Here is a 27,983-nt window from a genome sequence, read left to right on the forward strand (position 1 = left end):
GCCTTGGCAAGCCCAGCCTTCCATGGCAAAACACCTCTTCTCTCCCAGAAAATTACTGGTGACTGAACAGGGTCTTCAGCGCTTAAATGTTTTTCTGGAATTCGGTGGGGACCTCAAAGCCAGGTGGTGTTCGTTCCATGCTAACTAATGTGTACTGCGTGCCCGTCCCAAGGAGAGACTAAGGTGAGGCTGTGCCTCCAGCCGGGGTCTAAGGGACTGATGGACATGCAGGAGTGACTGGGGGCTGGTAGGAGGTGCTCCAGGGCCCATGTGGAGCTGTCCTGGGCAGAGAGAAGCTGCACTGCCCTGCCTGACCACCCAGGATGGAAGTTGGGAGACAAATGACAGGGCCTTTAGGCTCTACTGAGGCAGAGGGCAGCTGGGGCCACCACTGACAATTAAGGTGCTATCTGCCTGCCCCAAGCTCTTCCCCACAACCAGAGGCCTGGAGGGCCAGCCAAATGCCCCCTCCCTGGGCCAGGCTGCACCTCCCCTTTGAGTACCACCTGCTCCGCTGCCACCCTCACCCTACCTCCCCAGGTCACTCTGCCCCACCACAGCTGCAAGGCCACATGCCCCTCCCTGCTCTTCAGCTCTCCAGCCAGAAGCAGTGGCTCCTTCCTGCATCTGGAGCAAAGGCTTCAAAGGGCCTCACCTGCTCAGCACCTCTGCCTCCCCTCCCCCTCTGGCTCCATCTACCTGCTGAGGTGAGCAGAGAGCTCAGGGGTAAGAAGCAGCCCCCTTACCGTGGTGTCATGAAGAGACAGTGGGTGAAGCTCCCTGAAGCACCATCTTGGGGGGGCTCTGACATGGATTTGTCTCAGTGCCCCTAGAACCCCACTCCCCCTCCCTCCTCCTGGGCAGTGGGCAGACTCTTTTTTTTTTTTTTTTTTTGCAGTTTTTTGGCCAGAGCTGGGTTTAAACCCGTCACGTCCAGCATATGGGGCCCGCGCCCTACTCCTTTGAGCCACAGGCGCCGCCCAGTGGGCAGACTCTTCTCTGCTGCCATCCACCTCACCAGACAAAGTAGAGTCCCGAGTTACACAGATATGGAACCAAGCCCGCCCTCACCAGCCCAGGAGACCCCCACCAAGCCCAGTAGCCCCTTGGCAGCCAAGTGGGACAGTCCTGTCCACCTCTCCTCCCCTAGCCCAGCATGGCTTATAGCAGCTGGCCATGGGCATTCTTATCTTTAGTGAATAAGGTGTTGGACATTGATTAAGACCCCTTCACCCCCTGTGTCAACAGAAAGCCATCTGCTGCTCCAGTGAGACCCCACCCAAGCCCACAGAGCTCAGCAGCCCATGCCTGGTGCCCAAGTGGAGGGGCTTTAGGAGGGAAGAGGAGTGTCCCTCCTGAGAAAGGCTGGTGTACCCTGAGCACTTCCGTGAGCCAGGCCCTGAGCCCAACGGCCCTCTCTCTGTCCCCACAGTGACCTGCCTGGGTGGTTTTATTGTCCCCACCTTACAGATAGGTACAAAGTCAAGTCAGCGGAGGAGTCAGGATTCAAGCCCAGGTGGGGCTGAGTCCTGAGTCCCACTGTCTGCCTCCATCCTGGGGCCCCTGCAGGCCCAATGGTGAGGGACAGAGGGGCTGTTTGTAGACATGCTTGTGAGGGACGGGGGTGATCCAGAGGGGCTAGCTGGTAGACCCTGACCCCTCCCCCAGGAGAAGCGTGTCCATGAGGACACTGCCCACAGAGCTGGTGAGGTGATCTGTGCACATCTTCCCTCCAGGAGTGACCCCAACACTTTTCAGCACCGGCCAAGTGCAGTGAGTGAGGAAGATGAGTTTGGGGGTGTCAGGGCTGCATAGTAAAGTGTGTGAGGCCCAGTGAGGACCCTAGAATATGGCGCTGGAGCTGACTGCAGGGCTGGTGACCCTCTCACTGCCAGACTGTCTGGACGACCTCAGCGCCACTTGGGTCAGATGTGTGCCCATCTCAGAAGACTCATGAGAGAATTCAATGTAATAACCCAGGTAAAGCTCTTACTACCTGGTTGGCATTCAATAAAAGTTAGCTATTACCAATTTTACAACAATTAAAATATTACTTGTAATACATGCTTAATGTACTAAACACATACTATCATATGTAATAATGGTTCCTAAATTACAGTCGGTAATCGTAACAATCGCACCTCCCCCCCCCATGCAACCCCATGGCGGCCAGTGCTGGGCTCCACCCTTGACCCTAACTCAGTCTTGTTGGCTCCTTGCGGGGATGAAACTAAACTTAGGGACAGACCAAGAAATCACTTTTCACTCCAAAGATCCTCTTTAGAGCTGAGCAGACTGCCTGCTTAGGAGGGTGAATACCCATTAGAGAATTAAAACCCGGGTTTAAAACCCTTTATTCAAAAGCTAACTTGGGGTAGTGGTGAGCAAACATGGTTGCCACCAGAGACACTTGGGTTTGACACCTGAGCTGACCATGGAAACTTGGACAGGCCCTTCATTTCTGTGAGCTTTCAACTTATCTGTAAAATATGGGTAATAATGGCTAAGGTTCCTTGCAGGGACAGTGTCCATTCAAAGAGCTGGCATCAGTTGGTCCCCCACAAATAACCCTGTTATTCTTTCTCTTGTAAACCTACCTTTTTATTTCTGAGTAATGTCTTGGCTATTCGAGGTTTTTTCTGATTCTATATAAAACAAAGTATTATTTTTTCAAGATCTTTAAAGTATGACAGTGGAGCTTTAATAGGGATTGCATTAAAATTGTATATTGCTTTGGGTACTGTGGACATTTTAACAATGTTGGTTCTTCCCAGCCATGAGCATGGTATGTTTTTCCATCTGTTAACATTTTCAGCTATTTCTTTTCTTAGACTTTCATAGTTCTCTTTATAGAGATCTTTCACATCCTTTATTAGATAAACTCCCAAATATTTCATCTTCTTTGGCACTACTGTGAATGGAATAGAGTCCTTAACTGTTTTTGCACCTTGACTATTGTTGGTATATATAAAGGCTACCGATTTATGAATGTTGATTTTGTAACCTGAGACACTGCTGTATTCCTTGATCACTTCCAAGAGTTTTGTAGTAGAATCCCTGGTGTTTTCCAGATATACAATCATATCATCTGTGAAGAGCAAAAGTTTGATCTCTTCTGACCCTATATGGATACCCTTGATCACCTTTTCTTCCCTAATTGCGATGGCTAAAACTTCCATTACAATGTTAAAGAGCAATGGAGACAATGGACAACCTTGTCTGGTTCCTGATCTGAGTGGAAATGATTTCAATTTAACTCCATTCAATACAAAATTGGCTGTGGGTTTGCTGTAGATGGCCTCTATCAGTTTAAGAAATGTCCCTTCTATACCAATTTTCTTAAGTATTCTGATCATGAAGGGATGCTGGATATTATCAAAAGCTTTTTCTGCATCAATTGAGAGAATCATATGGTCTTTGTTTTTTAATTTGTTTATGTGCTGAATTATATTTATAGATTTACTTATATTGAACCAGCCTTGAGATCCTGGGATAAAACCGACTTGGTCATGATGTATAATTTGTTTGATGTGTTGCTGGATTCTGTTTGTTAGGATCTTGTTGAATATTTTTGCATCTATATTCATTAGTGATATTGGTCTATACTTTTCTTTTCTTGTTGGGTCTTTTCCTGGTTTGGGGATCAGGGTGATGTTTGCTTCATAGAACGTGTTGGGTAGTATTCCTTCTTTTTCTATACTTTGGAACAGGTTAGGTAATATAGGTACTAGTTCCTCTTTAAAGGTTTGGTAGAATTCTGACATGAAGCCATCTGATCCCGGGCTTTTCTTTTTAGGAAGATTTTGTATAGTTGATGCTATTTCAGAACTTGATATAGGCCTGTTCAACATTTCCACTTGATTCTGGCTAAGTCTTGGAAGGTGATGTGCTTCCAAGTATTGGTCAATTTCCTTCAGATTTTCGTATTTCTGAGAATAAAGTTTCTTATAATATTCATTAAGAATTTTTTGAATTTCTGAAGAGTCTGTTGTTATTTCATCTTTGTCATTTCTGATTGATGAAATTAGAGATTTTACTTTTTTTTCCTGGTTAGGTTAGCCAAAGGTTTATCTATTTTATTGACCTTTTCAAAAAACCAACTTTTTGATTTATTGATCTGTGGTATAATTCTTTTGTTTTTAATTTCATTTAATTCTGCTCTAATTTTGGTTATTTTATTTCTTCTACTGGGTTTGGGGTTGGAACGCTTCCTTTTCCAGTTGCTTGAGATGTCCCATTAAGTTGTTAACTTTCTCTCTTTCCGTTCTCTTGAGGAAGGATTGCAGTGCTATAAATTTCCCTCTTAGGATTGCCTTTGCGGTGTCCCAGAGGTTCTGATAATTCATGTCTTCATTGTCATTTTGTTTCAAAAATTTGGTAATTTCCTTCTTAATCTCATCTCTGACCCAGCTATCATTGAGCATAAGGTTATTTAACTTCCATGTTTTTGTATGAGTATGCAGATTCCTGTTGTTACTGAGTTCAACTTTTATTCCATGGTGGTCCGAGAAGACGCAAGGAAAGATTTCTATTCCTTTAAATTTACTGAGGTTAGACTTGTGACCTAAGATGTGATCAATTTTGGAGTATGTTCTGTGGGCTGATGAGAAGTATGTGTATTCAATTTTGTTGGGATGAAATGTTCTGTAGATGTCTGCTAAATCCAAATGTTGGATGGTTAGGTTTAAATCTAAAATTTCTTTGCTCAGATTCTTATTGGAGGATCTATCCAACACTGCCAAAGGAGTGTTGAAATCTCCGACTATTGTGGAGCTGGAGGAAATGAAGTTGCTCATGTCTGTTAGAGTTTCTCTTATAAATTGAAGTGCATTCTGGTTGGGTGCATAAATATTAATAATTGAAATCTCATGATATTGAGTATTACCCTTAACAAACATGAAGTGATCATTCTTATCCTTCCTTACTTTTGTTTGTTTAAAGCCTATTGTGACTGCAAATAGTATTGCAACACCTGCTTTTTTCTGGTTACCATTTGCCTGAAATATGGACGACCATCCTTTCACCCTGAGTCTATATTTATCTTTTAAGGAAAGATGTGATTCTTGTATGCAGCAAATATCTGGCCTGAGTTTTTTTATCCAGCCAGCCAACCTGTGCTTCTTTAAGCCATTTGCATTGATGGAGAATATAGATAAGTCTGGTAAAATTTGGGGTATTGAGTTTTTTGAAAGTCCAGGGGACATTTTTAATCCTTTCACCACTATATCACAAGAATATGGAGAAAGGGCCAAGGAAGGGGAAGGGATTGGGGAGGGGAGGATGGAGGGAGGGTAATGGGTGGGGCCACACCTACAGTGCATCTTAGAATGGGTACAGGCAAAACTTACTAAAGACAGAATACAAATGTCTACATACAATAACTAAGAAAATGCCATGAAGGCTACATTGAACAGTTTGATGAGAATATTTCAGATTGTATATGAAACCAGCACATTGTACCCCTTGATTGCAGTAATGTGCACAGCTATGATTTAACAATAAAAAATAATAATAATTAAAAAATAAAAATAAAAAGCAACTTTCTACCCCACCCCACCCCCCCAAAAAAAGTTTCTGAGGGAGTTTACTTTTATGGTAGAGGATTGGGCTGGGCATTATGGAATATGGGTCTGAGACTATCCTGAAGAGCTGTTTTGGTTATGACAAAGTTCTTCAACATGTGAATGTCATTGAAGTATTTAGTTTCTCCATCATAAATGAAACTCAGTTTAGCTGGATACAGGATCTGGGGTTGAAAGTTATTTTGTTTTAGGAGATTAAAAGTCAATGACCACTCTCTTCTGGCTTGAAAGGTTTCAGCAGAGAGATCTGCAGTCATTCTAATATTCTTCCCTTTGTAGGTAATGGTTTTCTTACATCTGGCTACTTTCAGAATTTTCTCCTTCATATTAACTTATGTGAAGTTAATTATGATGTGCCTGGGGGATGTCTTATTCTGGTTGAGTCATGCTGGGGTTCTGAAACTGCTATCTGAATTTCAGAATCTCTTGGCATGTCTGGAAAATTCTTTCATAATTTCATGGAGAAGGGCCTCTGTGTCTTGCGAAGCCACTTCATCGTTTTCAGGGATTCCAATGAGGTGGATATTAGCCTTCTTCGAATTATCCCAGAGCTCTCTGAGAGAATGATCTGTTTTTGCTCTCCATTTCTCTTCCTCTTTGAGAGTTTGGGAGCATTCAAAAGCTTTGTCTTCAATGTCAGAAATCCTTTCTTCTGCTTGCTCCACTCTGTTACTGAGGGATTCTACTGTATCTTTCAGATCTTTGAGGACTGCAAATTCTTGCTTCAATGTGTCAAAATCTTTGGTGGTTTTATCTTTAAATTCATTGAATTCTTGAGACAACTTTTGAATTTCCCCTCGAATTTCTAATTCCAACTTTTGAATTGCTCCTCGAATTTCTAATTCCAAATTTTCCTCCGTTCTATTAATCTTGTTTGCAATCCAAATTCTGAATTCAATTTCTGACATCTCGGCTATCTGTTTATGAATGGGATCTTCAGTTACATCTGCCATATCTTTCCATGGGGGGGGTTGATCTACTCTGGTTATTCATGTTACCAGAGTTTTTCCGCTGATTCCGCCCCATGATTATTTTACACTGTTTGACTTTTCCCTTGCAGCTTTGCCAAGGACGTGTACAGTGCTGCGGCCTGAGAAACTGGGGACCTGTTTGGTGTGGTGGGGCTAAGTGGCTCTGTCTTGTTTTCATCTGGTCTCTGTCCGACCCTAGTGAAACAGTTACTCTGGGTTGAAGTATCAGCTGTGGAGAAATACCAGCAGTTAAGTCACCCCACCCCCAACAGGCAACAGTTGAAAAAGGAAAATCAAACCTTCCTGCAACTACACACCCAGGGCACCACTTGGATAGTCCTCAGGCGATTGGCTCAATTCAAAAGGTCCAAATCAATTGTCTCAGTCAGCACCTGTCTCAGGTGGAAGAGTTTAAAAGGTCTCTGGCAACTGGAACGCAGGGGTCTGCTGACAACTCAAATATGACTTGCTTCAGTGCTCCATGAGATCAGGAGGACCCACCCAGCAAATAGATTAGTCTGAGAGGGTTGATGCCTCCTTCCCCACCTTGCACCTCTGTCACCCTCAGTCACTGATAACCCTGCAGGGCTATGACCCAGTTGCCTCCAATGGGCAGATACTCCAGGGGTTTGCACCTGCCTAAATCACAAGGAAATCTATGTCTCCTCAGCCAGGCTGCTGCTCACTGCCTCTATCCAGCAGGGGGAGGTGAGGCCTGACAATCTCGGGGGCTTGATGGAGGCTGGGGGGTGTTCACTCAGTTCCAGCCCTGCCCCTGATTGACGTTACTGACTGAACAGACAACTTTGTGGAATTTGATTCTGTCCCAGCTAAATTCCCCTTTTGTTTGTATCCTTGGGGTCGCAGCTCGCCTCAGCAGGATTGATGTGTGTTCTTTGACCTTCTCTCTTAGCGCAGCTCTAATCCACTTGCTAAATTTCTGTCCTTTAACTCTCCTTCTGGACGGGAGCCTCTCTGAACTGTTTTGGTGTTTTTGGATGTGACACTCAGTTGAACTGCCTTGGGAAGAGCTTGGGCAAGAATGCGGAGAACTTTGGGCATTGTCTAGGGCCCCACATGCCTTGCAAGAAAGATTTTTGAGATAAAAGAATGAGCTGTGAAGTCATCATTGGAGGAGGAGAAAGAAGCCTGGGGAACGGGCCCTCCCTGCCGACCCAGCACCCAGATCCACCCGGGCACCCTGTCTGGGTGCTGCCCTCCCAGCTGCCCCTGCCCTCTCACCCCTCTCTCCTCTCGCCCCATCCCCCAACCTCCTCCCCCAGTTCTTCACTTCTCTGCTTTTTCTCCTCTCTTATCTTTTCCCTCCTTTTCTGTCCTGTTTTGGTGCCAGAAACAATGTAATTACAACAGAGAACTTGAAGAGACAGAGAGAGAGGAAAAACCTCACCATACATAGCTAATTAAAGTGTCCTATAAAATCTAATTTGTAAAGCTCAAATCAGAATAAAAAGTGTTACTCCCACAACCCAAGGCTAGTTTGATTTTTAATGAAACTCCTCAGAGACCCTGCCAAGATCTCACCAGGTCGCGAACTCAGCTACCTTCCTGTCGGCCACTTTCTGTGCAGACTGTGTCCCCTCCTGGGGAGCCTGCACCCAGCTCCCCTCTCTCTGTGCACTGACGTCCCTTCCAGGGACATCTGCTGCTGAGTGCACATCCTGTGTGTGGCCTGAACCTTGGGCGTTATATCCTACGATGGACGGCAGCCCTTAAGCTCCCTAGCTGACTCTCCCAACCGGGGAGCAGAGGCGGTGGCAGCAGCCACACTTCTCCCTCAGTCTAGTTTTATCGCAGTTAGGTCTGTGTCTTCACAGGGCGGGACTAGGAACACAGGAGGGCTCAGAACTCAGATGGATCTCAGCTCACTCCCTGCTGCTGCAGACGAGAAGGGGACAGGGAGCCCACCTGCCCCACTTCACCTCCAGCCACACTGAGCCGCTCCTGCTCCCCTGAATTTGGCCCTGGGCCCATTGTGGGCCCACTAAGACAACAATATGATATAAACCACAGGACCCCCACCCTGCCCTCTTACCCACGGACTGGGGGCTCCTCTCCTGCATCTGCCCATTGGGGACATCCAGGGGCATTAACTAGGGCTTCGCTCAGTGAAAGGGGAGCAGCATGTCCCAAGGGTGGCAGATGATGGCCCCTGGGGAGCTGGGTTGTGGCTGGACCAGCACGGTGTCAGGGCTTGACGGTATCAGGCTTGATGAGCAGGGCAACTGCAGCTGGGACAAGAGGTGGCAGAGCTGGGCAGAGGCTCAGCCCTGCGTCCACTGGAGGGAAGCCCTCTGCCACTGCTGCTGCACCTGGCTGACCACCTGCTTGTCTCCCTTCTAGGCCAAGTCTACTCCTTCAGCCAGCAGCCCCAGGACCAGGTGGTGGTGTCTGGACAGCCTGTCACGCTGCTGTGCGCCATCCCCGAATATGACGGCTTTGTTCTGTGGATCAAAGACGGCTTGGCTCTGGGCGTGGGCAGGGACCTCTCAAGTGAGTACCTACCCAGCCACCCCACCCGCGGGACTCCCAGCTTCCCAGGTGGTTGGGTGTCAGAGCCCCAGCTTTCCCTGCAGCTCCCCTGGCCAGAGGCAAGCCCTGAGTCCAGGGTCCCCAGGACTCTGAGGGCCCCCAACCAAGAGTAACAAACCCCCATCCTGCAGTTGGTTTCAAACCTAACACAATGTTGCCCCAAGAGTTTTCTCCAAAGTCAAACACAATTCCCATGAAGTCTGGTTTCCAGAAATCAAGTGCTCCTGTGTCTTGGCCCAAAATGTGCCCCCCCACTCATCAAAGCATGATAATTAAGGAAACAGACAGCCTGGTGCTTCCAGGCTTCCCACCCACTTGTGGGAGCCAAGTATACTGAAAAGTCGCATAAAACCTGCAATCTTAGGGGTCATGATGTGATGGGAAGAAAAGACAGGACATCCCTAAACTAAACTCCAGAGCTTGCACCGTTCACCCAGTCTGGTGTTCAGCAAGGCTGCCCGGCGGGAGTGGTGGGTGCTCAGGGGTCCTGAGGCTACCAGGGGCTGGCAGGCCAGCTCACTGCTTGGTGCTGCCACACTTAGTAACTATTATGAATGGTGAGCCCATAAGCCCATATAGACACCTCTCCGATCCATCCTCTCCCTAGGACAAAAAAAGAATGGAATGGTCCCCGTGGTCCCTCATGCACCAGCCCTCTTTATTCTCCCCATGGAGAGCTGGCACGAGGATGTTTGCTGGGCTTGGCACAATCTTGGGTGCCATTGCCCTGTGACTTGGGAATGGCTAAGGGTTGAGGAGAAAGAAAAAATATGACTCAACTGAAAAGTATTACAACTTGTCTCTCGTGGTGTACAACTGCAGGAAAATAAAAATCGAAGTGCACTCAGGACCATGATGCTTGGGAAATTAATATTTTAAAATGTGAGTTATGTCTTGCCAAAAATGTATATTGAAACATTATAGCAGTGGTCAATAGCAGTCTCAGGGTTTGAATGTTGCAGCCCAGCTGAGCATGGATAAAATACACAATAATAACTCCAAAATATACTGCGCTGCCATAATGTTTAAGTGTTATGGGAACCAGCCAATTTCAGAGACTCTGTACTCCCTTACCCCAGAGAAACTGGGGGAATGAAATGGCCTTCCCAAGCTGGAACTGAGCACACACTGGAAGGCTGTTTGCTCGGCTGGGCATTGGCACCAGTTAAGGAGGCTGTCTGGTCTCTGGCCAGTGAGTTTCAGCCTCAGTCAGACACAGGGGTCTTGTTGGGTCAGTGGCGATGAGGAGCCCCATCTCACCAAGGATCATCATAGAGGGGTCATCATGGCCTGGAGAACTGACCCTCTGGTTTACAGTCCCATAAATGACTCCTGGGATCTGAGATTGGGGCCTGCTCAGCGCTGAAGGACAGTGGCCTGTCAGGAGCTGAGGTCTGCTTCCTGCCCAGCTTGGCTTGGGTGGCCCTCTCCATGCAGAGCCAATGAACTCAAGCTCCAGATAAAGGAGTCTGTGCCCTGTATTTGATCACCTGCCCACCAAATAGCATCATGGCAGTCAGGACAGACACTTACATGCTTAATAAACAATGCTTGCTTGCCTGACTAGAAAGTAAGCATAACAGAACTCAACTCAAGTCAGAAAGTATTTGCAGAGCACTTTTTTTTTTTTTTTTGAGACAAAGTCTCACTTTGTCACACTTGGTAGAGTGCCATGGCGTCTTAGCTCACAGCAACCTCAAACTCTTGGGTTCAACTGATCCTCTTGCCTCAGCCTCCCAAGAGGACTACAGGCACCTCCCAAGTCCCCTCCCAGGGGACTACAGGCACCTGCCACAACACCTGGCTATTTTTAGAGATGAGGTCTCACTCTTGCTTAGGCTGGTCTCAAACCTGTGAGCTGAGGCAATCTACCCACCTCAGCCTCCCAAGTGCTGGGATTACAGGCATCAGCCACCGTGCCCAGCCTTGCAGAGCACTTAATACTACAAAAGTTACCATACAGGGAAACTGAGGCCCAGTGTTCCTGGACTTTAGCCTGCTGCCTCTCTGTCCTCTCCCATTTTAACCATGCAGTCCATGGGTCCACCAGGAATAATACCCTTACTGAAGACCTGGGTGCCTTTCAGTCAAAGGAAATTATTTACAAAAACAGTCCCTTATATTGATAGACAATTTTTCTTCTGAAAATCTCAAGTACTTCTCAGACACTATCTCAAAAATCTACAGTGATCTGGAGGGGGGAAAGAAGGATTTTTCCCTTTATGTGACAGGTTAAAAAAGAATCACCGTTGAGAGTAAAACGGACCAGTGGGACATGGTGGCTCACACATGTAATCCCAGCACTATGGGAGGTGGAGGCGGGTGGATGGCTTGAGCTCAGGAGTTCGAGACCAGCCTGAGCAAGAGCAAGACTCCATCTCTACTAAAAATAGAAAACTATCCAGGACTTGTGGTAGTCTCCTGTGGTCCCAGCTACTCAGGAGGCTGAGGCAGGAGGATTGCTTGAGCTCAGAAGTTTTTTTGTTTGTTCATTCATTTGTTTGTTTTTTGAGACCTAGTCTCACTTTGTCACCCTCAGTAGAGTGCTGTGACGTCACAGCTCACAGCAACCTCAAACTCTTGGGCTTAAGCTATTCTCTTGCCTCAGCCTCCCAAGTAGCTGGGACTATAGGCACCCAGCACAATGCCCATCTATTTTTTTGTTGCAGTTGTCATTATTGTTTAACAGGCCTGGACTGGGTTCGAACCCACCAGCCTCAATGTATGTGGCTGGTGCCCTAACCACTGAGCTACAGCCACTGATCCTGAACTCAGAAGTTTGAGGTTGCTGTGAGCTATGATGACAACAGGGGACTCTGCCCAGGGCAACAGGGTGAGATTCTTTCTCTAGCTCAAAAAAAATTAAGAAAGAAGAGAGAGAGAAAAAAACTAACTCGCTTACATAACCAATCCGAATGCATCTAACTCTGACACTCAACCCCACAGAGCCCAGGTGCCTGCTGTCCTCCCTTACAAAGATGAAGACTTCATGGGCCACCATACCTTACGATTCACTCTTGTTTGAATTTACATTAGCATTTATAGGCTACTCTACATGCTGGCACTGTACATAGATCATTCTATTTAACCTTCACCATCACCCTCTGAGGCGCCACCATTGTCCCCACTTTATCAACAAGGAAACTGAGGCACAAGGACATTAAAGCAGTTCATCACGCTGGCATTGGAACCCAGGCGATATGACTGTGGAACCCAGACTGTGAACAATTTGGGGAGTACCAGAAGAGAGTGGTGATGCTGTGGAAAGGGCTAGAACTTCCCCAGAATCTACACTTCTGAATTATGTTCTTTTTGTTTTTTTGTTTTTGTTTTTTTTTTAGAGACAAAGTCTCACTTTGTCACCCTCAGTAGAGTATCATGGCATCACAGCTCACAGCAACCTCCAGCTCTTGGGCTTAGCTGATTCTCTTGCCTCAGCCTCTCGAATGGTTGGGACTACAGGTGCCCACCACAACACCCGGCTATTTTTGTTGTTGTTGTTGCAGTTTGGCTGGGGCCGGGTTCAAACCCACCACCTTCAGGATATGGGGCCAGCGCACTACTCACTGAGTCACAGGCGCCTCCCACTTCTGAGTTATGTTTTACAAATATGCTGCCTTCCTCAGGATAGCAACGCAGCTGGCTGCCTGATTAGGCAAATACAAACAAACCCATCACTGATGCTTCCAGAAGCTCTGACAGCAGAGTCCCACTGCTGATCGCCTTTAAGACAACAGAAACGCAAGCTCCAACCAAGATGCCTGCAGGGGACCAGGGCTAATCCAAGGATAGCAGGGTCCAGAGCTGGAGCAGCAGAAGGGAGAGCCTCCAGCCCCCACCCGGCCTGGGGACCAGCTCTCTTACCTGGATTCCATCCCAGAGCCCAGCAGAAGGCAGAGGGAGGCCAGGAGGACACGCAGCACTCTGAGGCGGACAGCTGATGCTGTGGGCAGCTCTGGCCAGGCCTACCCAGCTGGAGAGAGCAGGGCCATTTGATTGCCATGAAGACATGAGACTGAAGGCTCAGCTGAAGGCTGGCAAGGCCACAGCCTCCTCTACTGCCCCAGGGAGGCTGCCCCACCACTGCAAGACCCTTACCTTGAGGAAGCAGGCATTGAGCTCTCCTAGTCCAGTATTTCATGAGCTGCAGAAATTGCCTCTGAAGGGCCCTGAACGGTCATCTCCAAGCCCCTGCCTAAAAGTAGCCAGGGACAGGGACCTCACTGCTATTTCTGGCAGCCTGGACCCTTGCTGCACACCTCAAATAATTGAGCATATTCTAAAGTGCTTCCCTTGTTGACTGTGCCTGGTGCCAGCACAGTCTTCAGGAGTGGCGGTGAACACACCTCACTCACACTTAGAGCTCCAGGGTATCTCCTAGTCTCACTCCTGTTTCTCTCTCACTTACTCAAGCTTCATCTTCTCTTTAAAAGGCTAGATGTTCCAATCTTGCCCCCCTGAGCATGTCAAAGGCCAGTGAAGGGGCAGCAGTCTGGGGCTCTGGGGGGTGGGAGCGGAGGGCAGCCTCTGAGGAGAGGATGGACGGCTCTGGGAGCAAGGGTTCCCCCCACCAAAGATCCACAGGGTAGGAAGCAGGGGGAGGTGGAGCTCATTGAGGGCTGCATGGAAAAGGCTCCTCTTGGGAGAAGCTGAGAAGGTTTAGGGCCAGACACCTGTTAAAGAGTTCTGCCCTACCTGGCCAGCCACCACGAAAGTTTGCATTTATATTCAGCCCTACACAGCAGCAAGAAAGCCAATTAATGATTTATCATTCTCAAACTTTTATTTATCTATTATTCATTACCAGTGGTATAAGGGGCCCCAAATTCCTGAGTGTCCTGAGTGCCTGTTAAGTGCTCAGTCAGGCCCTGGGGCTTGGGTGTGGGCAGCAGGAACAACCATGCCAAGGCCGGGCAGGGCTCAGAGTGGCCCCGGGCGGCAGATGCTGGGGGGTGGGCTGAGGTTTCTACTGCCTTCCTCTTGGAAACAAGACTTTCCCAAAGTCACTGATCGCTTTCTGAACATTTCTCTTTTCTCTTCCTCCTCTCTCTTACTGTCTGCTCTGTGATTCTCAGCCGGGGTCTCTCCCTCCCCTCACCCACTCCATGCCTTCTTACCAGAGTGCGCATCTCCCAGGACAGTAGGGCAGGCTGTGTCTGCCCACACTGTTAAGACAACGATGGCCTTATACACACATGCACACTCATATGTGTGCATGCACACACACTTGCACACACAGGTGCACACTTGCGCACACAGGTGCATACAGGCACACACATGCACCCACACCCTGCCCAGTGCCTGGGAAGACTCAGCACTTGTGCTGAGATCAGCCCAAGTGCTGCCTGCCCAGCTGCTCCCTGAGCTGCTCCCTGAGCTGCTCCTGTCTCCGCAGGCTACCCACAGTACCTGGTGGTGGGGAACCACCTGTCTGGAGAGCACCACCTGAAGATTCTGAGGGCAGAGCTGCAGGATGATGCTGTATACGAGTGCCAGGCCATCCAGGCTGCCATCCGCTCCCGCCCTGCACGCCTCACAGTCCTGGGTAAGTGTTATCTGCACTGGGAGACACCCAGGGCATCCCTTCTGGGCATTAGCCCACAGGGCTCAGCTGCTGCTTCTCCCCTGGTATCCTCCCAAAGGGGACAAAAAAAGGCCCTGCCCAGGAAATCAGAGGCCAGTGCCAACAGACCTATGACTCCGTCCAGCTCAGATGTTTGCCCCTCAGGAGCTAATAAGGGGTTCTAGGTGCCTATTTATCCATCAAAAGCATGCTCTGCACACATGGTCCAGGCCGCCCCCGTGCTGGGAAGAACGCAGCATGGCCATGGGCCCTTCTCTTTGAATTGACCTCACTGGGGTGCTAACAGGCCCTATCTGTCCATCTCCCCTGCACAATCAGCCTAGAGCTTGATTCCCCCATGGTCCAAGTATCCATGGCAACCAGCAGGGACCTCTGTGCCTTCCCACCCCTTGCTGCCCCCTGGGAATCCTGGCTCTCGAGTCACTCTGGGAAAGTCCACTTCAAGCCCCTTCTCTTCCAAGTTGCACCTTTTCCCCGTGGTCTTTCTTCGTCTCGCCTTCCCGGGAGCACACTGACCCTGGGAAACCCTGCCTGAAGGGTCTTGGGGACCTCTGCAGCTGCCTAGGTCTGATATGAAGCTCAGCCTGCAGCCCCCCTTCTCCAGAGAGGTGCTACTGAGAATCAGGGCTGCTGGAGGCCAAGCTGTGCACACAAATGACAAGCACTCACACTGGCCCACAGTTTTACAGCAGCTCTCCAAGCTCTTCACATACAACCTCAGGTGCCCCTGACACCACTCTGGGGTAGGGATCAGGTGAGAAACTGAGGCACAGAGATGCAAAGGGCCTGGCCCAGGGCTCCCAGCCAGGGCTCCTGGCACCACCTCCCAGCCCCTCATTCACAAGTCTGCGGGCATGGGCAGGGGGCCGAGCAGGGTACCCGGGAGAGGGGAGTCCCAGCCCATGCTCAGCAGCTGTTGTGAAGGCTTGACGACAGGGTTGGCAGCTGGGACATGCCTCCCCGCCTGGCAGATAAGGCACACGGCTGCTCAGAGATGAAATATTTAAGAATGTGTCAGGTTATCTTCAGATCTACATGGCTAAACACACCAGGGCAGATTATTCCAAGCGCCGCAGTGGACAGGCCCCGGAGGACCACTTACCATGCTCAGAGCCTGGCTTCGTGAGGCAGGGAGAAGGAACTTGGGGCCAGCCTCAGAAGCCTCCTTCAACCCTGGAGTCTCCAGCCTCAGAAACCTCCTTCAAGGGCGGTTCCTGTGGCTCAGTTGGTAAGGCGCCGGCCCCATATACCGAGGGTGGCGGGTTCAAACCCGGCCCCGGCCAAATTGCAACCAAAAAATAGCAGGGCGTTGTGGCGGGCACCTGTAGTCCCAGCTACTCAGGAGGCTGAGGCAAGAGAATCGCTTACGCCCCAGGAGTTGGAGGTTGCTGTGAGCTGTGTGAGGCCACAGCACTCTACCGAGGGCCATAAAGTGAGACTCTGTCTCTACAAAAAAAAAAAAGAAAAAAAAAATGAAACCTCCTTCAATTCTTGAGTCTCCGGCAGCCTCAGAAACCCCCTCCAACTCTTGAGTCTCCTCCAGCCTCAGAAACCCCCTTCAACTCTTGAGTCACCTCCAGCCTGCCATGAAAGGAATGAGAGAACAAACCCCGTCCAGCAGGTGAATAACTTGGGACCCCTCAGAGGAGAATCGGGGTGTTGTGGGAATGCCTGATGTTCCCACATCCCCTGACATGGCGGCTAAAGTAGGAGTGAGCCTGCAGTGTGCTGTGGGGGCTGAGGGAAGAAAGGGAAAGGGTTTAGAAACTAATGTATTTTTCTGATTTTGAGGAGTGCAAAATGCCAGAAAGCATTTGCTAAGTAAAGTTGTAGGGTCCTCATCTCCAGAGATGGTTCAGCCCTGTCTGCCTCAGAATGCTAGAATGCCAGAGAATGCTGGAATGAGAGGAACCCCAGCATCGTCCATGCCTTTGGCTTGACAAGGGACCAAAAATAGATGGAGATGTGTGTTGTCCTTAAGGCCACACCTGCCCACTAACATTTCCTTTTCTCTTTCCTAGCTTGGTCAGGTAACACAGTCCAAACTGTGAAAGTCCAAATTACTTTGAACTTTTTATAGACAAGACAGTTGAGGCTCAGAGAGGCAGAGGCACTGCAGATTTTCCAGCTCCAAACCAATGCTCTTTGCCCAGTGATTCCATCCCAAATGCCAGTAGAGCCTCATCTGTCTGGCTGGTGAGGGGCCAGGCTTCTCGCAGCAGGGCTCGGATCCAGTCTGAACAGACTCTATTTTATTTTGGGTCACATCTGAAAGGTACTCACTTCCCCCAGCTCCAGAGGATGGCCTGGCACTGCCCTCTGGGTACAGACCTGGATTTACCTGGGGGAGATGTTTTGTTCAAGTCTGGAGACCAGGTGGAAGCGGTCGGATGTTTCCAGGACCTCAGGGGGATCTCCCGGGGGATCCCTGAGAGCCAGAAAGGGAATCTACACAGATATCCTGTCCATCAGCCTTTCAGACAGTTTCCACAAAAAACGATTTACACTGGGCAGACTAACCCCAGGCAGGAAAGAGCTTCCTGACTGCCTACGGGCCTCTCCACCACGCCCTGCCCACAGCTAGCCATGGATGGAGGCCTCAGTGTGGGAAGCCAACTCCACAGCTGGAAAGGGAGCCCTGGGCTGTGGGCAGCAGGTGGACATAGCGGCTGCTCTGAGAGCAGGAGAGGTCTTTATACTCCCTGGCCCAGCTGCCTGCCCAACCAAGACCCCATCTGCTTTGCTGTGACATCTCAGCCCAGGAAAATGTACCAGCCAGTTTCCCAAGGGTGGTGCCTTCCCTGTGTTCCAGGGAAGAGAGAGCTTCCTAATTTAGCTTGTATTTGCCTGAGATAGATTTTTAATTAAATAAAGTAAGAGCCTGATTAGAACCTGTAGAAGATGTGAGAGCAGAATCAGATGGTATTCGGCAAAATTGCAAACCAAACTCTTTGGTTGAAACAGAGGGAGGCCCCCGGGGGTCTTCCATCAAAGCACCAAGTGAGGAGGGCAAATACAAGAGATTCTATAGCCAACAGATGTGCACTGTTAAAATATGCATCTGCCCGCAGTATTCTCAGAGAAGCCAGAGGGCCGGCTTACAGAGCCTGCCGGGCACAGGGACCCGGCCTGGCAGCCAAGCCTAGAGTCACAGACACATTAATCAGCATCATGTTTCCAGCTCTCAGATGCAATCAGGGAAGGAGCAACTTTGAGCTGAGCATGTGCTACCCAGGAGGCAGACAGAAGCAGCAGCAGGGGGAAAGAGTCAAGTGCTTAAAGCTGAGGGAGGCAAAGTCAGGGCCCCAGTCTGGGTCAGTGGTCAGGCTGCACTCCCCCTGTGGCCTGCCAAACTGCTGAGCACCAGGCCTTGACTCAGCCCAGCTCACAACGGGCATCTTTTTCCCACTGCAGAACATCTCAGGAATCGTGGCATCATGGAAAGAGCTTCAGACTCAGAGGCAATGAGCTCGGTTCTTCCACGGACCAGCTGTGTGACCTTGGCCCTGTTTCTCAGCCTTCTGGGTCCCAGTTTCCTCATCCTAAAATGCGGGATGGTGATAAATAAGAGGATCACTAAAAATCATCCAGCCCCCAAAAAGACACACCTTTCACTGCAAGGCACCCAGTGTGCTGTACCAACTATTTCAGGACATTAGGCCGTCCCCCACCAGAATCGAAACCTGTGTGGTGACAGAGGCATAGGGACATGGTAAGAGGGATTTAGACACCATCCCACTTGGAGGCCGGGAGATGGGGCCCAGGACGTGGCTGTATACCTCCACCCTAGTCGTCCCTGCAAAGACCCCCTGTATCCCATGTTCATACACGCCCAGCCAGCTCTGCAGAGCCTCAGCTTACATGGACATCACAGGCCCCAGGACCTGTGCAGAGCTGTCCCGTAGCAGGGAGCCCTGGGCTGGAACGTAGAATACCCTCTTGCTAACTGCGTGACCTTGGGCAAGGTCTTTAGGGCTGGATCTGGTTCTCTTTGGTTCAACTCTTTGTAACCAGTACTTAATACAGAGTCTACACTCAGTAATATTTTTGGGGGGTTCTAATGAATGAATGAGTAATTTCTGGTTTTTCATCTATCAAATGGGGGTCATATAAATACCAATCTCATAGACCATTGTGAATGTCAAACACGGACTGTAAGCAATATGGTGCCATACACACATGCATGCAAACTGCTCCTTTTCCCACCTGCAGGAATGCCAGAGTTGAAAAATATCCAAATTACTCCAGGGTCAGAGCTGTATGGGTGGCATTGAACTTGGTCTTTTCACCTGCCTGGAAACTTGGGAAGCAAGGAGCTGGGGACCTGGAGCAAGGGGGAAGTGAGAGAGGAGGATGTGACCAACAGATACTTACTGAGCACCTGCCATGTGCTAAACACTGATCTCAACACTTGGGACTTATCAGTGAATGAGAGATAAACCCACCTGTGCCTTGGCAGTGCTGGTGTCTAGAGGGCACAGGACAGTCAGTAAATGATACACAGAGCTGGCGAGTCGATCACGCTGAGACTGAGCAAGTCAAGTGGTGGTAATTGCTGTGGAAAGGGGAAAGTAGAGCAAGGCGGAAGACCAGAAAGGGGGAAAGAGGTGCTGAGTGTCAGACTAATTATTGAAAAGAGCATTTTCCCAGCCTTCTCCCCACTTCCCTCTTCTTCTGCCTCATTCTAATATTAACTCTGCTATCTTGTGGCTCTAGTTAGAAATAAGGCTTCCTAAATCAATATGAATTATTTAAGAGAGAGACTAAGTCAATTCAAATAAAGAGGGCAGCTTTTTAGATGATGTCAAGCCCCAGATACTGAGAGGGGCAAACAGATAAGGTCTAACCTGTCACGGGTCCTCAACAACACAAGTGCTCTTTGCCACAGCTCTCCCGAGAGCTGCAGGGTATCCCAAGCCCACTGTGATGGCAGCTGCCGCAATTCCCAATCCCCAAGTCTTCCAGAGAGCTGGGTCCAGAGAGGAACAGTGAATAACTGTAGGTTTGCCAGCAAGGCAAGGCGGAGCTGAAACAGCCCAAGGGCACTGGCTTCTAAACCACTCTTCCAGAAACAGGTTGTGAGAAACCCACCCATAGTCACCCTGACATAAAAGGCAAATCAGTAGGGGATGCTCTGAGCCATTCTTCACGGGTGAGGAAGCTGCACAATGCCCAAGCGTCTGGCCAGGATAGACCAGGCGCTCAGGGGCCTGCCCTTGCCTTATCTCCAGCCCCAGACCCCACCCCCACCCCCCTGCTGCCGCCACCACCACCTGCTGGAGCACTAACAGCCAGTCGGAAGCTCCCTCTGGGCCCTTGTCCACTGTTTCTGCCTGAAATGCCCTTCCCACCTTCCTTCCCTTGGGTAACTTGTGCTCACCTGTCAAGAGTCGCTGTAAATATCACCTCCTCAGGAAGCCTACCCTGAAGCCCATGTGGCCTTACTGACCCCCACTCTGCTCCCCCTGCCTTCCCTATGCAGCTTTATCACAGCACTCAACACATCACTTTGAGAGTAACGGAGTCTCTCAGGAAGACGGTGTGTGCTTCCGTCTAGCACAGCTGAGGTGCTCAGTAAATGTCCGTGGTGGTTAATTGAAGCAACAGGGCTTGGAAGGCGAGTTTGGGGAGTTCACGCTGAACCTCACAGCAGAGAACAGCACCTGATAGGCACTGCGTAGTAAGCCCGTAGCAGCCTGCTGTGCCGTGTTGAGAGAGACGATACAACATCACAGTCAAAACCCAGACTCGAGCCCATAGCACAGTGGTTACGGTGCCAGCCACATACACAGAGGGTGGTGGGTTCAAACCTGGCCCAGGCCAGCTAAAAACAAGTGCAACAAAAAATAGCTGGTGTTGTGGCAGGCACCTATAGTGCCAGCTACGTGGGAAGCAAGAGGCTCTCTTAAGCTCGAGAGTTTGAGGTTGCTGTGAGCTGTGATGCCACGGCACTATACCAGGGGCGACATAGTGAGACTCTGTCTCAACAATAACTACAAAAAAAAAGCCCAGACTCGAGAGACCTGGCTGTGCACCTCACCAGCAGAGTGACCTTGGGCAAGTTATCCGGCTACTTGGGTACCTGCCTCTTCCCATGTAAAATGGGGGATAGTCACACCTGCCTTCCTAGGGTTGGCCATGTGATGAAATGACACAGAGCCCACGTCTCGGAACAGGGCCTGCCACATGGCAAGGCGCACAGGCGCTGGCTGTTGGTGTCACAGCTGTTTCATTATTGCTATCAGGAGCTCCCAACAAGCGCCCCTGCCTCCTGGGGGTCAGACCGTGTCTGAGGGAAGGCTTCCATCCAGCAAGCCGGGCACAAGGGCAGGGTTCCCCTGGGCCCTCCCGCAGCGTGCCTGGGAGGACAAGCAGAATTGACTTCCGTATCTGAGTATTAAACGTGCTTTGCCTGGGCCCTGGCCTGGTCTTAGGAACCGTATCTCATCTGTACCTTGTGCCTATTTCCTGCCACATCCATTACCCTGCAGTCGCCCCCACAAAGGTGCAGCAAGCGAGGCGGAGATGGGAGAGAGGAATGAGAAACCTCCTTATCTTCTGGAGTTCCACGTGGGAGCCGGGTCTGAGCCGCTGTGCATGTCCCCACACCCTGCCTTGCCACCAGCTCCTTCCCTCCCCCTCCAAGGCAGCTCAGACCACCCAGTGTCGCTGGGACCAGAGCAGGTTCCCCTCCTCCTTCTCCCCCACCCAGTTTAACTCGGGGCTTGCCTGGTGCTACCTGGTACCTGCCTACTCAGTGTTAGATGAACCTAGCTTGGAGCCATCAGTTTGCCTTAAGCTGAGGAATAGTCTTTCCCTTCTAAATCACACCATAGCTCTGTGCCACCTTGAGTGTTACCCAGAGCAGCTGCTGCTCCCTAGCCTGGGGCAGCCCTTGTGCTGGCAAGTGAGGTGGGGAAGGGGACTCACAGGTGCTGAAGCTCCAGAGGGGGTGGGGGTCCATCAGGGACAGAGACAAAGTCCACACCTGCCTCCCTACCTGAATATGGGTGGCAGGGATCAGGCAGGGTCCTCTCCAGGAAGGGGAAGACCTAATGCCAGGGACCCCCACCCTACTCACCTAGCACCACCCAAGGCGACTGGGACACATGGGGCCTTTCTGGAGTGGCGTGGAGCCTGACGTGGCCTGTCCAAGTGCTCACTTGCCACTGAAATCATCCCAAATGACCCCCCCCCAACCCAGGACAAAGGGAGCCAAGGAGAGTGTTAGGAGTCCACTCAAAGCCCCGCTGCACACAGAAGGTGCCTGGCCTCCTGCTCCTGCGCACTCCTCAGGGTCCCCACCCCCTCCATAACCAAACAACAGGCTCTTCAGGACAGCCCCCACAGTCCTGAAACATGTCACCACCACACCCAGAGCACAAGGGCCCTTGGAGGCATGCATTCCTGCCCAGCACTGCCACTGGCCACCACATTCAGGCAGGACCTGGGAGAATATCTCAGGAGCCACTTTCTTCCTGGTGAAATCCAGAGCTGAAAAGATGAAGTAGAAACTCGCCCATGGTTTAACTGTGATTCTGCCTCATTTGCTCACAGTTTGGGGGCCAGACACGAGGGGCATTGTTCCCTGAGTCCCTCTTCCCTAGCTCTCAGGAGCAAGGGTAATATGTCCTTCAGCTGCTTTAACCAAGCGTGACTCTGGGAGATGCTGAGCCAGGCTCAACTGCTCAACAAAGAGAGCCTGAGCTCAGACCACAGAGATTTGCAGGAGTCAGGACCTTGATCCCCTGGTGCCTGCCCTATGGCATGGAACCAGCAGCCCCAGACTGCAAGTGAAATCCAAGCCGCTCTCCTATAATGCACAGGTGTCTGCTGCCTGGAGACCTACTCAGACCATCACGCCTTGGGTATCTTCTAACCTCCCTCAAGGCCCGCAGAAGTACAGACAAGGACCCACCTCTGTCCAGGTGTCCTACTGGGGTCCTTGGTCAGGAAGCTTAGCTGGCCACTGGCCATTCTCCTGAATATGCACAGAGACAGCCTTGAGGACAAATACACATGCATGTGCCCAGAGATGGCCAAGTGCACACATGTGCCCAGACATGGACAAGTACACACCCGTACCCAGACACGGCCAAGTACACGCATGTGCCCAGACATGGCCAAGTGCACGCATGTGCCCAGACATGGCCAAGTGCACACATGTGCCCAGACACGGCCAGATCATCAGTGTCCTCATGATAGGCACAAAAGCATTCCGTCAAAGGAATCAGTCACTACTGAAAAATGGACAAATTCTTGGTGACTTGGCAGGAGTCTGGCAGAGAATAGGGCCTAAAGCACGATGTCATCAGCGTGGTCAGTTCCCCTGATGAAAAACAAAATGGAAGGGAGAGAGCTGCAGCAGACAGAGGTGGAGTGGCCAGCCCATCTCATGGACCTCCCTGTGCTGGCTCCAGCCCTAGGGCTCTGTCTGAGGCCCAGCCTGGGGTGAGCCCAGAGACCTAGAGCTGGACAGGTAGCCCTCAAAGGGCCAAAACTAGCTCACTGCTTCCCCACTCTGACCTCTGACCTTGGCCCAGTCCTGAGATGAGGTTTTCATGGCAAATTATGGATTTAAAACTGGCAATGAATCTCCATTACAGCATGAAATGAGAAAGGAAAACACTGCTAAGTGGTGTTAGCACTGTGTGCGAGGGAGGAGTGCATTTTGGGAGGGAGTTTACAGAGGAAGTTTTGCAACCTGAGACCACACAGAGGCCAGGACAGGAGAGAAGGGAGTCCCAGGAGAATGCGCAGGGCCTGGAGCCCAGGGAGGCCCCCACTGCCTCAGGTCAGGACACACAGAGGCAGAGGGCAGGGCTGGCTCTCCTAGGGGAGTTTCCTTCTCCAGAGGAAAGATGAACTGCTGCCTTGGGGCTGGGAGTGGCCACAGCTTTGGTATTTAGGCTCTGTGATAGGACTCGTATTGTAGGTCTAACTGGGGAGAGGCATTTGGGGACCTGTGACCTACTGCCTCTCCAGCCTGGCACCTGGAACCACCCTCCTCATCACACCATATCAGGGTGACATCCCTGCAGGCTCTAGAAATGGGAGGCACAGCCCACAACTCTCCGCTCTGCTCCCACACACTTAGCTGCCTCCATCTCACAAAAATAAATAGCCAAGCCCCACAACCCAAGAAGGCTGGCTTCCAAAAAAGTGTCACATTTTCACAAGTTGATCAAGGTGTTAGTAAATGTTTGTATAAAGGAGGAAGTTTCCATGTGAAAACATGTCAGAAACAGTGTTAGCAGCTGAGAGATCACCTGCCAGCTTTGATAGAGGAGGCAAGAAAGGGACGCGCAGCCCTATGGCCACACGGCCACCCTGTGGAGGGCTCATCCCGCCCCGCGCCTGGCACACTGCTCCCTGCCACCCTCTCTCACTTCCCTCTGCTGCACACAGCGATGGACACACACCGTCACTGGGATGCTTGAGAAAAATCATTTTACAGATGGGTCAGCTGAGGTCCCCAAGGAAAAGAGCTCCGCTCGGGGCTGCATGGTTCCTGGGCAAGGGGAGCCGGTCCTCTCACTCTCCCAGACAGTTCCCTGTCCCACCCCCAGGCCCAGCCCCAGAGACCAACTTGGCCTGGCCAACATTTCTAGCAGGGACCACAAGACACCATGATAAGACCCCCCCAAAACCTAACCTTGATTAGAGAATTTTAGAGCTTGTAGAATCCTCCAATCAGGGGTTCTTCATGCACCCTATTTTCAACATATCTTTATATGTGTTTCACATGCCAAGTACTGTTCCAGGCACTGGGAAGGTTTGTCAGTGATCAGAACACCTGCTTCCATGAAACTTACATTCCAGCAGAGGGAGCTGGACAATAAATATGTTTAGAAAATGTTGCAGCATCTTAGAAGGTGATCAAAGCAATCTGAAAAACAGAGTATAAGGGGTGGGTTTCCCGGGGAAAGGTCAGGTTGAGCAGTCAGGGTTGAGCTTGTGGAGAAGGCGGCCTTTTTCGTTCCTTTTATTTTTTAACAGCTTATTGTGGTAAAATTTACATAACATTACATTCACCCATTGTAAGTGTTCGGCTCAGGGACATTTAGTAAATTTACAGCTGTGCGATCAACACCACTATCTAGTATTAGAATACCTTCATAACCCTGAAACGTCCCCTTGTCAATCCCCAATCCCGCCACTCCCAGGTACCCACTGATCTTCTCTATCACTGTAGACATGCCTTTTCTGAAAATGTCATATAAATAGAGTTACACAACAGGTGGCCTTTTGCTCTGGCCCCTTCACTTAGCCCTGTAATTTTGAGATACACACTGTAGCATCTATTGCCCACTCATTTCTTTGTATTCCACTCAGCAATATTTTGTAGTCTTTGGTGTACATCTTGTACTTCTTTTGTTAAATTTGTTCCCAAGCATTATGTTCTTTTTGATGTGATTATGGATTTTTTTTTTTTTTGAGACAGAGTCTCACCTTCTTGCCCCAGTAGAGTGCTATGGCATCATAGCTCACAGCAACCTCAAACTCTCAGCTTAAGTGATTCTCCTGCCTTGGCCTCCCAAGTAGCTGGGACTACAGGTACCCACCACCATGCCCAGCTATTTTTTAGAGACAGTGTCTTGCTCTTACTCAAACTGGTCTCGAACTCCTCGGATTGCCACCCTCCTCGGCTCCCACCCTTGTCCTTCACAGAGGAGCTGAAATTTCTAGATATCTACCTAACATAAAGGTAGGGCCGCCAAGTGCTTTTTTATACCAGACCAGGGGCTAGTGGAACACATAATCAGAACCCCTCCTCCAAACCTGTGAAACCTCAGTCACCCCCACCCGGGGCACCCTGAAACGAGAGCAGGTGTACAGAGGTGGTCCTTCCTCTGCCTCTAGTTTCTGGGGCCACCAGCCTCCCAGGCCACACTGCCCACACCAGAGCCACGTCTGCCTGTATGGCAGCCTGCCTCCCCCATTGCCTTTGGTCCACCCAGGATTCACAGGCTCTTACACCTCCCAGAAAGATCTAAGAGAATGATGCCTTTTTGCCAGCAACGCTCTCTTTTCCTACCACACCACAGAAAAGACAGCAGCTTATCTGCCTAAGAGCCCTTGGTGTTTATCTGTGCGACAATCTTATCTAAACTGGCTCAGGTGGCAAAGAGTGAGGGAGAAAAATAAGGAAGGGGGAGGCAGGTGAAATGTTGACATTATTATTACTTCAGTGCTGTGACGCTTTTAGTTATGTTTTTATACTGGTGACACCCAATGAGGGGAAAATCAGTTCGGCAGATTATCTGGGCTGTACACAGGATCACCCCACCTCCCCACCGCCTATAAATCTTATTAAACTGGTTCCATTGGCAAGACAGAAAAATAATTAAGGCTAAGTTAAGTGAAATGTTGATGTAATGCAACAGTCTGGTTAGTCTCTAGACCAATGAAATGCAACCAAGGGAAATCAGTTTTAAAGATTTCCTTTCCGGAGATGCAAATCGCACAGCCAGACCCAGGCTGGAGAAGAAAATGGCGTCAAACCAGGAAACATTCCCAGGTCTGTGCCAGTCTCTCAGGGGCTTTTAAGCCTACAATTTACCTTTGGACTACATTCTACTTTCTTGCAAATCCTTTACTTCCCACTTATTTATTGACTAGAGACATAGCCTAGCACCAAAAGTAAAAAAAAAAAAAGGTGGGGGGGGGGGAGCAGAGCTATTCTCCAGCCACTGCTCCTAAAAGTCCATAACAGAAAATGGTTCTCCAGAGGGAGGTTTTTGAACCAGGGCTTGCTTAAATCGATTTCCCTCTAAGGTGTGTCCACCCAAATAGGGACAGCTTCTGACTGCACCTCACATCATCTTGCCAGGGGGCATGGAGGAGGAGGCTGTGGGCAGATTACGCTGCAGCAGGACACTGTGCTGTCCAGAGGAGATGGGTCGGCCACCTACTGCATGCTGGGCAGCTGAGGTCTGCCTGGCAGGGGGCACTTTTCAGGTGGGCATTTGAGTGGCTGAACCCAATTCACAGGTAGCAGCTGGGGACTGGGAGGCCAGAGCAGGCACACAGACAGGCCTAGCCCCGTCAGCTCTCAGAGTGTCTATGCTGTCTTTTACACTTGTTGCCAACATTAATATTCTGGAGGCTTTTGAATTTTTAAAAAAAGTCTGATTTCTGCCAACTTTAGGCCCATTTGCCTGCTTGGAAACAACTGTGTAGCTCCCCTTGGAGGGATGGCCCACCTGTCCCCCATTTGCCACTGCTCACGTGGGCCTGTCAGTGCCCTTACGTCGGTGCCGTTTAAGTGTGTGTCCACCCTGCCCCAGCCAGACATAGCCCTGCCCCTGGGCAGCTCACTACAGGGTAGGGTTGAACAAGGAATGGAAGCAGGAACAGGAAAATGAAGGCAGGCAGAGACAGCAGGGCCCAGGCGTCAGCAAGGGCGGGCTTTGGGAGTGGTCAGGTAAGGTTTGAAGCATCACAGACCCTGCTGTCCTAGATTAAAGAGCCCAGAACTTGCAGCTGAACAGGCTGGTCTGTCACTCATGGCACAGATGAGATGCTTTGTAGGTGCAGGGCACACAGACCAGACCTAAATCCAGCTGAGGTGGCTCTTCTCTCCCTTCCTCTCCCAGGCACCCTCACTCCCCAGGTTCCACACAGGCTCCAGCTGTCCCTCTGCGGCCCTGACTTTCCAGTCTCACGGATATGAGGATGGAGGAAAGGGAAGGCCTTAGAACTGTGACAAAGTGTTCACTGGGCCCAAGCCTGGCTGGCTCCACAGTCACAGGGGTTTGCCCGACCAGGCCGCCCACAGCCTGCTGGATGGACTCCTCAGACCAGCAGAGGAACACACAGGAGGCCAGCCATCAGCCAGGAGCGCCTCTGCACTGAGGCGAGGAGCTCAGCGCAAGGAAGTGGCACTGGAGGGAGAGGCTGTGAAAGGCAGACCCAAGAAGGCGGGAGGAGCCATCTCTGCAGTGGGTGTAAGGGTCTGTCTGTGTGCAAACAGGTGAACACACATGACAGAGCAGAGGCCACCCCACCAGACAGCGCAGAGTCAGGAGAACTACCCTCCTAACATGGTCAGACAGTGACATTGCCTCAGTTACCCTCATATTCTGATTAATAGATTAGCACTGAAAAAAATTGAGAACACAGTAAAAATATGTCTTGTTTATTAGCTAAATTAATGTAAGTCACTGAAATAGCTTATGGCCAGGTTCATTTGACACCAAAAGGGCGTTGGGTCTAGGCCCTCTGTGCTGCCCTGTGTAGTGGGGTCTCTAAGGGCTCACGGATGAGCTGCACTTAAGCCAGAAGCCACAGGAG

General features: G+C 50.3%; 1 protein-coding gene across 2 annotated transcripts in view; it reads left to right on the forward strand.

Annotated features, from left to right (window-relative positions):
- Window positions 1–27,983, forward strand: part of KIRREL3 (kirre like nephrin family adhesion molecule 3) — a 494,402-nt gene that overhangs the window by 409,773 nt on the left and 56,646 nt on the right. For both annotated transcript variants that reach the window (XM_053593181.1, XM_053593182.1), the window contains exons 4-5: window positions 8,915–9,064; window positions 14,499–14,648. In XM_053593181.1, coding sequence (XP_053449156.1) covers window positions 8,915–9,064; window positions 14,499–14,648 — 300 coding nt within the window. The remainder of the gene's footprint in view (window positions 1–8,914; window positions 9,065–14,498; window positions 14,649–27,983) is intronic.

The sequence above is a fragment of the Nycticebus coucang genome, chromosome 6 (genome assembly GCF_027406575.1).
Source record: "Nycticebus coucang isolate mNycCou1 chromosome 6, mNycCou1.pri, whole genome shotgun sequence".
Taxonomy (NCBI): domain Eukaryota; kingdom Metazoa; phylum Chordata; class Mammalia; order Primates; family Lorisidae; genus Nycticebus; species Nycticebus coucang.